General features: G+C 41.1%; 1 protein-coding gene across 26 annotated transcripts in view; it reads right to left on the bottom strand.

The window, feature by feature from the left end:
* Positions 1 to 14,610, bottom strand: part of KIAA1217 (KIAA1217 ortholog) — a 370,266-nt gene that overhangs the window by 102,244 nt on the left and 253,412 nt on the right. For 15 of the 26 annotated variants that reach the window (XR_005263321.2, XM_038174595.2, XM_038174602.2 and 12 more), the window contains 2 exons: positions 13,844 to 13,924; positions 4,638 to 4,833 (listed from right to left, as the gene is read on the bottom strand). Coding sequence is in view for 25 of the 26 variants with exons in the window: in XM_038174595.2 (XP_038030523.2) it covers positions 4,638 to 4,833; positions 13,844 to 13,924 (277 nt within the window). In the remaining variant the exon portion in view is untranslated. The remainder of the gene's footprint in view (positions 1 to 4,637; positions 4,834 to 13,843; positions 13,925 to 14,610) is intronic. The other 11 variants (XM_072033702.1, XM_038174612.2, XM_072033708.1 and 8 more) reach the window with 2 other exon arrangements.

The following is a 14,610-nucleotide window of genomic DNA, read 5'->3' as shown; positions in this document are numbered from 1 at the left end:
AGCAACCAAGCTACTGCCCCTCTCTCTGCAACAATTCTCCTGTGTGTGAAATGGTAATCTCTGAATCTCTCTTTAATGGGCGTTGAGAAACACCTGCAAGAACTGCTGCAAAAGATCAAGGTGTTAATATTATAATCACTAACAGCATTTCCATGGAAGGTAGCAGCAAACTAATCAATCAGACATTAAAATCTATGCCTGCTAAAATGTGAGACCAAGAGGGCTAACAAATAATATTCAAAATATTCCATGACTGTTTAAGACCTTCCTCATTCTTATCCTTAAGCAGTTGTGCAATTTCTGTACTGCAGTAATCCCTCCAAAGGCAAATGTGAATGTTGGCAGGATCACACATTTCTGCAGAGGCCTTTTCAAGCCATCTGATTTTAGGCACATGTTTGCCAGTGAGGAGCCCACTCATCCTCTGCTCCTCATCCATCTGGCCTGGAGCAGGCGGACCTCCCACAGGAGGTGCCTGCAGCCCACAAGTCATGAAGCTCCGTCCTCCTCCCTGAGTTCTCAAACCCAAATCCTTTTGGTTTTTGGAATTCCTGCTAAGACCATATTCTCCCTTAATCCAGCCCTGCACTCTATATTACACAATATGTATTTCTCAAAGGGTCCAATCCTGCTGCAGCTGGAGGTTGGTAATCACACCCTGACCTTTGGGGCTGCAACTGATCTTGTCAACCACTCGATCACTGCAGTGGATGCCAGCACCCACTTTTACAAAGGACCAGGACTGTGTTTTGTAAAAATATGCCATATGAGAGAGACTACAAGTAAAAATATTTGCCAGCCCTCATTTCATTGGGGAGGTAGCAGAGCACACGCTCGCTGCTGCCATAACCTCGCCGGGTGCTTGTCAGGTTCTGCTTCCTTCAGGCGAATTGCAAGTGAAGTCTGTTGAAAGGTTTTGAGCACTGTCCAGGTTTCAGCTGATTCTTGCTCAGACAGTTTTGCTAGATAATTTTTTTCCCACAGTTATCATGCTGGAAAAAATCCCAGCTTACAAATAGATGTTTTAAAATACATTTAATTTTCTCTTGCACAGTGAATTAATTTATTTTAATATCTTGCTTTGTCTCCAGGCTGCAGATTGATGAACAAAGTGATGATTTCTGACAGACCTCTTAGCCAAGATCTTCCTTTCAAAAACTGAGGCTGAAATTTTACATGGACCCAGAACTGGAATGCTGTTTTCTGTGTCAATTCCATGTGGCATGCAACAGCCTCCCATGTCAGAGTACTGTGTCCCATTAGATCAGTCCTGACTGACAAAAATGATGCTAAGGTAGCCAAAATGCATTGCCGCTATTCCTTCTCCAGCTCCATGTTAATTTAGACCACAGTTCAAAACCAAACTAACTCCTATGTAGTTAGTAAAATAGGAAGCTATGGAAGAATTACAATTTCAAAGAGAATATGATCGTTTTTTAAAAATAACAATATTGAGATATTAAGTGCAAAATTAATAAAAATTCACATTAAGTTGGCCATTTTCCTCAATGAAATATGTTGGCTGAGGATCAAAACATAATTTATATTTAAATTAGATTAAAATAAAAAAATAATAGAGTTGGAGAGGGAAGTGATTATACATAGCTTGTTTATAATCATGTGAACAGAATTATTTTCTCAGTGCTTTTAAAATTCAAGTTATAAACAGTTTCCTGTTTTTTAAAAATAAACCCTGCTCTTGTTCTTCTGGAAGTAAAAACAATCCTAACAGGGTTACACTCTGTAAAGAATCTCAACTGTAACATTTCAGAACATTGCTCATAGTAGTGTTAGCACATGCTGGCAGAAAAGGCTGAAAAAATCACTGTAAAAGAAACACAGAACAATAATCTAAAATTGAACTATTTGAGAATCATTTTTAGATTATCTTTTAAAACAAATTGCTTGCTATCAATAGTTCTTGGAACAATTTGGAACTGACAGATTGTGGGGTGGTGACAGTGTATTACCTCCTATTTGGCTAGTGTGATGATCCCTTAAGCCACACACATAGCTGTGACCCCTCCTGTAACACAAGGGGGGAAAGTCTTATTTTGTTCCAGTTTCAAAATCTAAAAACTCTCCACTCAAATGTTTCATATTACATTCTTTCACTTTTTTTTTTTTTTTTTTTCCCTGTTTGCATTTTGTCTGCTTGTGTTGGGATAAGCCAGAATCTTGTCTCTAGTGTAGGAAAGACGGGCTGAGATGGGATGACTTTCATGGTCTGAAATCATGGTCATTATATAAACCTGTACTCCTTCACGTGACAATGCTCTGTATGGGCCTGGACAACACAATTTAGTATATGCAATAGATGTTAAGAATGGATTACTTAACAGCGAGCTTCTGCAGCTCAGGTCCTTTCATCCTAGCAAAAAGATATTGTCCAACCATAATAAATTCAAGGAAGGTTAGCAATGATTATCAAATGTACGGGATGGTTTCCAGGTGAGGAACACATGATTACAGCAGCAGTTCCTAGCCCGGAGAAGAGATGACCTGAGGGAAATGAGAGAGGCCTACAAAATCAGAGATGGCCTGAGGGAGCAGATAGGGATCTAATGTTTGCTGTCACTTCCAGCACAAGGACAAGGATGCATGACATGAGTTTAAAGCAGATAAGCAAGTACAAAACAAAGAAAAAGAATAGCAATTGTTGGGCAGTAAACCAACTAAACTTACTGCCAAAGTCAGGGCTGCACTGTTGTGGATGCAAAAAAATTACGTGGGTTCAAAGGGAGACTGAACAAATACCTGGAGGAGACATCTCTTGATGGTTATTATATAGACAGAAATCACAACCAGGAAATCCCTATGCTGAAGATAGCTTGAGGCTGGGAGAGTAGTCAAAGGAAGGAGCGTACCTACGCATACTTATCCCTCTTCTTACTCTTGCCTTGACTAGCTGCCTATGGTCCTCACTGGGAACAAAATGCAGGGCCTGGTGAACTCTTGGTCTAACCCAGTATGTCCCTTCTTATGTTCCTATCACCTTATTCATACTGAGGAGCACGTAAGCATATTGTCTTTTCAGAAGACCAGTGTCGGATGTACATACTGACGATAAAAACCTTTTTTCCAGTTCAGCATCTGGGGGAGAAAACACTGCAAAAAGCAGGCCACAGTCTTTGATGTCAGTGAAAAGCTCTCCAAAAGCTGTTTACCAATTCTTGGTTTGCATCTGAAACAGAATTTCAGAGCCTGAGGTATTCTACGTGGCCTGAGGATGGACACACGTGCATGCACCAGGTCCTGGTACCGATGAAATGATGCTAACTGCCTGCTGAAACCCACGTGGTGAGGCTGGACTGTGAGTCGCACAGAGACCTGCCAAGTCTCAATCTGCTTCACATCACCATGAAGTACAGGTTTTCCAGTAATCCTTAGTGTGACATGTGGCCTGCTGTGGACTCCCTAGCCAGCAGTGACATATAGGCAGCGATGAATCCTCTGCATGTATATTAGACATGCTGTGAGCTTGCTCTTAAAAACACCTCTTAACTAAAAAGTATTGTACAGGTTGGACAAAATGTTGGTGGTCCAATGGGCTTTGGGAGGGCACCAGTACCACCCCCTGAGCTGACATGGGCAGAGCCTGGCCCCTCTCCACACCCTGCTGCTCTGCCCTCCTCCCCGACATCCCGCCCTGGTTTCTGCTCATTTGTTGTGTTAGTCATGATGCTCTTGACAGAAACTGTCTTAGCCTGTTGAGGAATAAGTAAAGCACCATGATAAGCTTACACACACGGTGTGATTTACAGCCCAGGCTTTGGTTTATGTCACTCTCTCTGTCGGAAGAGTCTCCAGGAAAGCAGCATTTCAGTTTATTGCCTCTGAGAAGAAACATGCCTTCCTCAGCAATCCGCACGCAAGTTACGCTGTCTCCTCACCGTGGCTTAACTGCCCTCTGGTGTCTTCCCTCAAAAAAACAGCCTGCTCCATCCATCAGCTAGAGCAGTCACAGCAACCACTGTTAGCAGAGGAGCTCCAGCTCACAACTGGGCTCTGTTCGCCCTCAGATACAGGAATAAAAAAGGAGGCATCTGAGTGGCGGCAGCAGAGCTGCACAGCTGAATTTCTGTATCATTCATGTCCCCACAGAGGTGGAAGAGCGCTGCCCTGAAGAAAAGGGCATTTCCATCAGCCTATCTGTTCAAATCCTCCTGTACAAATACCAAATCTTTTCTCTAAGAACTGGATCTGTCAGGCAATGATATCTCTAGGTTGCTTCCAACTAGGTCTACCTTTGAAGAAGCAATGAAGTGACAAAGCCCTTATCTCCTGTCTGAAAATGAGGGCACAGGCCTGTACCAAGTCTGCTGCCACATAGTATGCAGGCTTGGCAAAAAGGATTTGTAATACTGGTTTCAACTGTCAGCATTTCATGTCAGGGTCCGCATCTTTCTCCTTGTTTATCTTGTTCCCAGCACACTTTCAGATACTATGAAAATAATTTCACCGTTCCCCCAGGTTAGCCAGTACACCATACTGAGCTCATTTCTGAAACGTACCTTGACATTAAAAATAAAATGCTACCTTTTTTAAACCTCAAACTATTTAAAAATTACTTTGAATGTGCAAAGGGAGAGCATGGGCTCAGACGAGAGAGGAGAGGGACTGAAGCAGGGTCTTACCCAGTGATCTCTCCTTGGTTTGGTTTGCTGACCGCACGACGGGAAGGCTCGCCCGCGTGCGGCTGCCCCTCGAAAAGGGAGTCGGAGAATCACCCTCAGACATGGCCTCTAAGGAATCGGCAGACGCTTCAGATAGGTGCTCTGTCTGGTCACCCAAATTGGGCTGTGGGCTCTGCGACGGCTTTGGGCTTCTTGTCTGCAAAACAGAGCATTGCGTTATTGGTCAACTGGACCTAGAATATTTGGGGAAAATAACAAGAACAACCAAACAAAAAACAAAGAGAAGGAGGAAGAATTCCAAACTTCTTCAAATACTGGTATGCTGAAGGTCACTTCTGTGTAGATTATTTAAGAAAACGGTGTCCGTGGGTATTCTGTTAAGGTTTTTATTGTTATACATTCACGTTGCAAATTTTATTGCTAACAAGGCCCTCAGGACAAGAAGTGCTGAAGAGACATATGGTAATGCCATTCCTTGCTGCTCAAACAACTACTACAGCATAGACATGTCTACACACACACACACGTGCGCTTACTGAACATGTAAGATCAGAAAGGTTTTCATTGTGCTTTCTTAAATTTGCATTTAAACCCTCAGTGTATGGAAGTACGAAGAGGACACTAGTAGCACAGTAGCATGTCAATGTCATTTAAACCATTTGCAGTTAAAGTTATAACAGAGAAAACCTAAAACACTACTCTTATGTTGATAAGTCTACCAAGAAAAACACTCCACAAAGAAATTGTGTGATGCAGCAGTCATAAGCTATTAATCTCAATATATTCTGCTGTGATGTCTATGTAAGGTAGAGGTCATGCAGCAAGGCCAGATTAACCATCCAACATTTCTACCCAAATTCATAAATAATTATTTTGTTTTTTGTTGCATCAGCAAAAATCAGAAATGTCTTCATTAACTGACCAAATTAACTACGATTTTTACTGGGCAATCACATTACTAAATTGCTAAACACAGTATCCAAAAAAAGCAGACTCTCTCATAGGAGAGACAGGGTTTCTTCTGGGCATTTCTACTGACTCTCTATTACTGTAAGATATGTGTAATAAAAACGCATTCAATAGGAGATACAATGTACTTAACAATTTTTGCTGACTATAAGTGATATTGTAAGTGCCTTCTACAAGGAGAGGTTGCATGAAGAAATATACTTAGTAATGTTTGCTCTGTTCAGTGAAACTCCCTCCACCAGATTTAATATTACCCTAGAAGAATAATTTTCCAGTCTCTCAAGCAAACTCTCTATCACTACAAACTAGAACAGACATTGTACAAGCAGAAATTCAAAGCAAAGCAAGCTCATTCTGTCCCAAAAGTAGTATGCAAATACGAACTTTATAAAGGCCTATAATCAGTACCAGGCACAAGATGTCATAAAATGCTTATGCTTTTCTTTTCCCTATCATTTAAGGTCAGATGTTAGTATATTAAACATCCTCTGTATTAAAATCAACTTCAACTCTAGATTTGAAGATGCTGGCAAGATCCAGAAATGTTTTTGCCTCTTTCTAAAAAGCCAAGATGACATATCTTGCTGACATCTGGTTCCTTCAGTGTTTTTTTTTTTAAGTGAGATGAGGTGAGCTTGTTTCAGCAATAGCACAGATTACATAATATTCCCTGTGTGACTTTGAACGTATGAAGAACTTTAGCTTTTATTAGATTTTCATTAGCTGGCTATTGAAGCTTGTTGTTGCCAAGTTGTCCAGTTGCTCACAAACTATAATAAATTAGAAATACCTCAAGAGAAAGCTAAATCCTCCAGAACTTTTCACTTCTCAAATGTTAATAATAAAATATTAGGTATTATCCAATGTCCCGCAGTGAAGTTATTCAAGAGCACTGAATTTTTGCAGGAGTTAAAGCTAACAACATTTGTTCTCAGTAAACTAAAGTATGCTTTGAAGTGCCTCTTCCACGGTCAGCACTAGTCTGCAGGTTGTAAATACAGGGACTTGTGCCTGAAAGCTTACAGAGGTGACAAATGACTTGCAAACACAGAGAAAGAATTTGATTACTCAGTATTTCTTCATTCAACTTTCCAAAATGGCTTGGGAACCATCACTGCTGAAATATTTCATTTACACAGGCATACCACAGGAGTACAACCAAGTCAGGTCATTACAGCTTCCTCACTCCTTGTACTACTAACAACTTATCTGTGTGTACCCATTAATAGAAAGTTACAAGGCATATCAGAATGCTCACTTTATAGAAAGCCATAACTAAAAAATAAAACTGGATTGAAAAAAAAAAAAATCAACCTGCAAAAGATTGTTATATTTAGAATTTGTTGGGAAGGGGATTATTTTTGTTTCTTTAAGAAAAAATATTCTCAGAATATGAATCAAGCCTATTTTGCCTTGCTTTCTTTTTTTTTTTCTTTCAGTTGAATCCTCACATGCCATCTGAGACATGCAGTTGCATACTGCATATAGTTTATCCAAAAATATGAACAGGTGCATATTTTAGCAGTTAGGGAATACTCCATTACCATAAGCAACTAGACACAATCTCAGCTGTGCAGTTGACCAGTGTTACCTGCCAATGCACAGGTGGAGACAACTTCAGCAATGCTATGTTTCTTTGGTTGTCCCTGGGGCAGTTCTTTAGGACCTAACATATGGCATCTCACCCTCCTGGGCTGAAAAAAAAAGCACCACTTTTCAGCAGTACTCATTCCACAGCCCCAAAACTGCAACACCATGAGGTGAATTGGACCCCACCAAAGCAAGGCAGAGGCACATCATGGGTTCTGCTCAGACATGAAGCTCAGACCTCCTCTTAACATGGCATAAATCCATACTATTTCCATGTTTGAAAGTGGAGTTGCATAAATGTAAAACCAATGCAAGCTATTATTGTGATCTACCTATATACAAACACCCGTTGTGAAAGGTTACAAGCTATTTCTCATGCTCAGCTCATGTAACTATTGTATTTCAGGTGTAATTCTGAATTTTAAACAGATTTAAAAAAAAAATCGTCAAACAATAACAACAGGGGTTATTCAAATAACACGGATATGAGTATGTATTTGATAAGAAATCAATTTTATTCTTGGCAGCGAGCACTAGGCTTAATGCTACTTAATAAGCAAGCACATTCCTAGTCAGCATTTCTTAACCAGCCCATGAAGTGGGGAGAGGACAAGCAACGTTTATGGAGCCATAAAGTGCAAGGACTTGTAAAGATAGCTGCAGAAAGAGGGGCAGAAACATTCACCATTACCCAGACCTTGTAGGGAGGGGTGCAATTCGCCTTGTTGACACCAAAATCAAATAAATAAGACAGATGACACAAAGAAGTACTTACTAAATCATACCTTATATATTTTCCCATATGTTTAAATATGTTCACAAACAAAATTTAAAAAAAAAAATCAAAAACAGTATTTCAGAAGTGTCCCTTTAGTCATTTTGGGGTAACTAGTGTGCAGTATAAGCATTTGCAAAATAAATATTCACCATATAGTCCATGTTTCAGGAAACATGAGAACCCAGGCAGAGTCACAGTATGGACAGCTGCCTCTGGAGCAGGGTGGCACCATAACTGCATGTTGCAAAGGTCCAGTAAAAGCAATGAACTGGACATTACTGTGCTGGGGTGGCTGCCTTTTTAATAAGCCTGCAGGCAAAAAACATAATACTCAAAGGAGAAGAAAGGTCAAGCTGCTCACAGAGAGGTAGAACCACCCAAACCCAAGCCATCTGTAAACAGACGCTGCACACATGCATGCAAAACCAATGAAACGCCAGCACTTTCCTAGCCACACCTCTGGGATAAATGCCCCAAACCAGAAGCAGGCTCAGAAGTATGCACCAGGGCTCTCTTTTTCCCTGTGCCAATACTGTTTAGGCTACAATTTCCTCGGTCAGCAATGGTCTTCTCCCCACAGCTATATGTTGGGAGACATCCCTCTGAATGTTTCTCTGTGCAATGAGCCTGATTTTTTAGCCAGCTGAGTGGAGCTTAACCTATTTGAGGACTTCTCTGATAAAAAGATCTTGTCTCTGCTAACACTGGGTAGGAAACTCAGCAAAAAGGAAAGGCCAAAATAAGACGGGAATTCTGGTGAAATCTTAGATATAATTACAGATTTCTTTGAGATTACTGTTTTATTAAATTTTCTTAGTATGCAAGGATATACATCTCTGTAACCTTTTCAGGGTATATGTTTAAGTGTAACACATGGAGGTAGCAGTTACGGAAGATGTGGTGTTTTCTAACTGCTCTTGGGATTTAATCAAGAATTAAAACCACGGTTAATCATACCTCACGACTGACGTCTGCCTGCTACAGCTTGTCTGAAGTATGCACTTCTCATGTATCTGCTGTAGTTTTACTGACTCCGAAAAAGATTCAAAAAAAGTCCAGGGCTCTCTGAATGCAGTAACATTTCAAATAATGAGCAGTGAGACCAGAAAGTGCCTGACTAAGGCAAAGTGCCGGCCATACAGCCAGCGGGCACACCAGAGACATCCCTCTTTGAAGGGGGCAAGCTGCTGCTTCTGCTCCCCTGCTCCCATTTGCTTCCATGAACCCCTCATCCTTTGGCCTACCCAGTCCTATTGCTCTGCTCTTCATAACATCCTATGCTCATTTTACAGTTATTCTCCATGCTAATCTATATATTCAAATTGTTTTCATTCATTACCTTTCCAAAAAACTCTCCTGAAAATTTGCTTCATGCATTTTCAGACACACACACACACACAAAAAAAAAAAAAAAAAAAAAAAAAAAAAAAAAGTAAAAGTAGGTTATGCCCCCTAAACCTGAAGAAGGATTTAATTTCATCTCTTGATCAAGAGATGAAATATATTTCCTGTCTCCAGGAACTTCCAGGAACTTTATCTTGACAGAAAGTTATCTCTTTAGGAGAAGAATATTATCGCACACATCTTCAGAGTTGCCAGCACTCCTGGCAGTGTGCAAATGGTAAACAAAGACATCAAAAAATAGTACAGCCCTAGTAAAATACCTCTTTTTTAAGCAAGTGATCTAAAGAACACACTTAACATAGGCAAAACAAAACAAACATTTGAGTGTCTTCTTGACATTTAAAAAAAAAAAAAAAAAGGAAGAAGAAAAATTAAAAGAAAAATGGAAACCTGTTTTTCTGGACTTACAGATAAACTATTTCTCCTGTGACTTGTGCCAGAGATGACTACTGGATGTGTGACAGACTGCAAATGTGCATTTAAGCAGGCTGCATTTAACGTATGAAGAGTTTATTAACTCTGAATTATTGTCACAGCACATGTGCTCTTATTACCATAACAATAATATTTCTTCTTCCCATTAGTGTCAGATCCAAATGATGGTTGTCTTAAGGAAGGGCCTGCTTCTCCCAAAGATACAGAGTCTTTGGGTCCTATATGATAACCACTACAAGATTTTACTTGTCTCGATATGCTATTAGGGACGTAATGCTGTTGGAGAGAAAATGGGTACTATCCACATGTTCTTACACACCTACATAAGGTTTGTTTTGCCTCTATGCAGTGAATGCATTTGGATACTCCCTCAAACACACGCATACAGGCACACAGAGGCAACAGGCCGAGCCTCCTGTAAAAGATTTTCACTTGTGAAAAGACAAAATGTCTTTGGTCTGGGAGAACTGGGGTGGGGACCTGATTCAGCAGCTGAATGCAACATAAAACCATCTTTCATGACAAGCTCCCTTTTCTCCGTGCATTATTTCACAATTATGAGATGGGAAATCCTATGGCATGTTCCTTTTGGACTCCTTCATCTGGAAACGGTACCATGCTGAGACAGTGGCCCTGCTCTCGAGGGTTGAAGAGAGTGGGAGGGCAACTGCCCCTCAGCACCATGCATATGCTGTGGGCATTACTTACACTATTGCTGATGCCTAACGAAGCACTAGTGGATGTCTCTGGCTGCAAGATATATATTTCAAACACAAAATGTAAAAGAAAGCACAGGAGAAGATAACTCAGCCCGCAGCACCAGGAGTCACAGGAAGGTGCTGCACCAAATCCTGGTGACGTTCAGTCCCAGCAAGGTGGCATTCCAGCAAGGTGGCTAACACGAGATGCCACACCAAGTGACGGTTTCGCTCCTTTCTGTGAATTTATCTGAAGGCAAAACTCTGCTTAGAGCAGGATCTTTATCACCACTCTCTGTATTCACTGATGCTGATCACCGTTTCTTTCAGCTGGCAGATAAAAACCACATCTAATTATGTGTCAGGATCCATCAGCCGTATTTTTAGGCTGGAATGATATCCAAATCATCCGAAAAATCTGCACGTTTTCCCAGGAGCCTTGCTAGCTCCCGTTGGTGGCCAGCTGCGTGCTCCCTGCTGTGGCGAGCCGCCAAAACCCATTTCTGTTAATCCCGAGGCCGGTGAATCAGCGAGCGGGGCGTCCGCAGGCTGCCGACTCCTGCGCTCCCCGCTCAGCACCGTGGCTCACGCTTCGGAAGGGTGATCCTCCACGTTAGCAGGGGAATTTTTCATGCAACCCTGTTATAAAGGACTACCACGGAGCAACATTTTCAATTTCTGGTTCCTAACTTTAAGCACCCAGATACATTGAAGCCTGCTTTTCTGGAAAGCGGCTTTTTTTGCAGTAAAGATATTCATTAGGCGCAATAAAAGCTGTAGGTGCTCAGCACTTACACTGCCAGACCTCTTATTCAGATGTTTAATTGGAGGAACTTGCATTTGAAAATGTTGCCCTCAGGAACTCAGCAGCCCGTCTAAGAGCAGCTTAATTGGTCCAGACAAGTCCAGACTGAAATATGCAACATGCTGTGGCATCTCTTGAATACGCAAAATATAAAACACAAAACAGAAAAAAAAAAAAAACAAGTCATCCCTGCTGAAGCACAGAAATATTTCTCAGTACGTTTCTACCCGAATCCCGGGATTTTTTCTTTTTACAGATGCCAGTCTGAGGTTTTAGGGTGGAAATTAAAGTAAAATGATAGACAAAACAAATATTCACCCACTGGTAATAAGCAGAAATCACACTGAATGAAAGAAATCTTTCATTTTAAAATAAAGTCATATGTCTCTCTGCTTTATTCTAATGTGATATGAAGTATTTATTTATACGTGATAGCTAAATGTAAGAAGTGACTGATCACCTCACCATTTTTCTCTGCAGAGCCTTCCATGGCCCCATCAATTTTGCTTACAGCAAAATCTGTTCTTTCCCAGTCTCTCTCATATTCTTGCACCATCGCCTCAGTTTATTATTACTTTGTTTAAGTAAGTTATCTGTAAATTTCAGCCTGGACACCAACATTTGTCTTAATTAAAATCTCATGGCAGCTTCAGTTGGAAGCTGTTTCTCTTTTCCCTCCTAAAAACCCTACTGTGAAGCATTCATGGGACAGAATGACCCCTTGTTCCATCCAGGAGGTGGCTGCATTTCATCAGCAGTGGGTGAGGTAACTCCTACCTACACAACCCCCAGAACTGTCATGAGAACGCTCAAGATGAAAAGGGATGATTTAAACAAAAACTGTCATTATGCTGATTAAAGGGGAAAGATCCTTACATGCTTGAAACCACATGCAAAAAGGAAAAAAAAAAAAAAAGAAAAAAAAAAGAATAAATACCAGATGCCTAGATGTACCTAGGGGATGGTGTGTTCTGATTCAAGAAATGATTATCTACCCATCCCTTTTCTCCCACACATGTGCCTAGGGAAAACAGGAGGAGGGTCTGTTTTTGTGGTGTCTGTTTCCCAAAGCAAAGGAACACGGTGCGGGCTCCAGCTCAAAGCTGTCCTGGAAAAACCTGTTTTTCTGTGTTCTAAAAGTGAAGGAGTTCTTCATTAACATGCTATTTTAGAAATAACCCAAAAAATAAAAAAGACCTCACCGCTGAGGCTGGTGAGTAGGAGGGATGGGTCTGCTTGTCCCGAGGAGGGGCAGGAGGGATGCTGTGCAAGAGCCGAGCTTCTCGGCCTCCTTGCTGACTTGCCACCATGCCCTTGTGCTCCTTCTTCCCTCCCTCCAGGCCATCATCTCCTTAGCACACGAGGGAGAAGCCTCCCTGCTCCCCACACCTCTGCCGCTCCCACTGTTCCCTGTGGTCAGCATTTTTATTGGCGCATTTACATTTTCTAAGTCAAAACAAGCCCAGTGGGGAAGTGACAAATCAGGTGCAAATAAAGTTGCTGCACACAGTGCACGCTCGGAGGCCTCCTTCCTTATTTGCAACACGTGTTGTCCTGGCACTTGCGTGGTTGTGCTTTTGGCTGCAAAAAAACCCCACGCAGTGGCACATACATGTCTAAAAGGTGTGTGCGTGTTCACTACACCAAGGGAAAAAAACATTACTGTAGCAGACATCCACGTAGCAAGTCATACAGGAATGGAAGAGGAACTCAACAGACCAAGAGCTGAGATACAGGCGACTTCAGAGGTGCAAGCGGTATTTGAGCAAGAGCTCTGAAGAGCTGTGGCCTTATGTCAGCCTCCCTTACATTGAGATGCAAGGTGCAGCAAAAGGGAAACACTTCCAAATCTGCATGACAGCAGGGGATGATGTCAGGAAAGGAAAGTGCTGCCCCAAGATGCAGCACATGTGAAACATTAACATCTTCTCAATGGAGGCTCTTTTAAATGTTAATTTATATTTTAGCTGGGCCCACTACACTGCTCTCCAGCCATTATCCCATTTGAATCTGCAGCAAGTGTATTCCTTCAACTTAAATTCCCACAAAAAGATCAATTTGCAAGTTGGAAACTAAGCTTTTTTGCATATCAAATACAGAAATATTTGCCCCTGCATTCACAGATCTGTCCTTAACTTTGCGGAAAGACTTTTATCCCTCAACTCTGTTCCAAATGTGTAATAAATACATAAATGAAGTTAGAATTGGGACAGCTGGTAGCGATCACTTATTTATCTAGGACCTCCCACCAAATGTTGGTGGATTTCAAAACATCTATCTAGGACAAGAGTGTGGACTTCATGTCTATCATGCTATTAAGGGAAAAATCAGAATTAAAAAATCATCAAAGGATGCATCACACTTCCATATGCAATTAATCTATATGAATGACACCACTTTCAGGGGGAAAAAGCATGCAGATCCGTATTTATTTGAGAGCACTAGTTGTGATGCAAACCACACACAGTTAAAAGGTAACAAACTCAATCCACAGCAGAGTGCAGAAAAAAGAAAGTACAGTACTAACTCTCTGAGAGGATTCAATTTTCATCAAGTACCTTTGAATGTCAAGTTCTGAATGAAGGGAGACCAACATGCACTGCAAAACCTGTGGATCAAAGAGAGAAAAGAAGGGGAGGGGGAGAGATAATTGTTAACAGGAAAGGAAAAAGGAGAACAATAGAATTAAAAGAGAATAACCTCTACATATTGAAGGTATGCTGAGAAGAGAAGAGAAGAGAAAGAGAAGAGAAGAGAAGAGAAGAGAAGAGAAGAGAAGAGAAGAGAAGAGAAGAGAAGAGAAGAGAAGAGAAGAGAAGAGAAGAGAAGAGAAGAGAAGAGAAGAGAAGAGAAGAGAAGAGAAGAGAAGAGAAGAGAAGAGAAGAGAAGAGAAGAGAAGAGAAGAGAAGAGAAGAGAAGAGAAGAGAAGAGAAGAGAAGAGAAGAGAAGAGAAGAGAAGAGAAGAGAAGAGAAGAGAAGAGAAGAGAAGAGAGGACTCAAAAATAATAAAGGAAAGGCATATGTGCTAGGGAACATCATGTTCTATCAATAGTTAATATGCAATATTCTCAGAAACTTCGCTGGACTCAGTTCAGAAATGCTACCTATGGAGGTATGTCAAAGAAATGGGAAATGTCTCTGTGGTAAAAGAGAATGGGAGAGAGTTTAGCCACACAGATTCAGATGTGTATCTAGCAACCATATCTGACAAGAAGTGGCAAAATATGCATTCTTCCAAAGCAATGATACAACTCTTGGAGTTAGCAACAGTCATTGCAATACTGTGTTGGTTTC

The sequence above is a fragment of the Anas platyrhynchos genome, chromosome 2, assembly GCF_047663525.1.
Source record: "Anas platyrhynchos isolate ZD024472 breed Pekin duck chromosome 2, IASCAAS_PekinDuck_T2T, whole genome shotgun sequence".
Lineage (NCBI taxonomy): Eukaryota > Metazoa > Chordata > Aves > Anseriformes > Anatidae > Anas > Anas platyrhynchos.
This window is presented reverse-complemented; position numbering and strand designations above follow the sequence as displayed.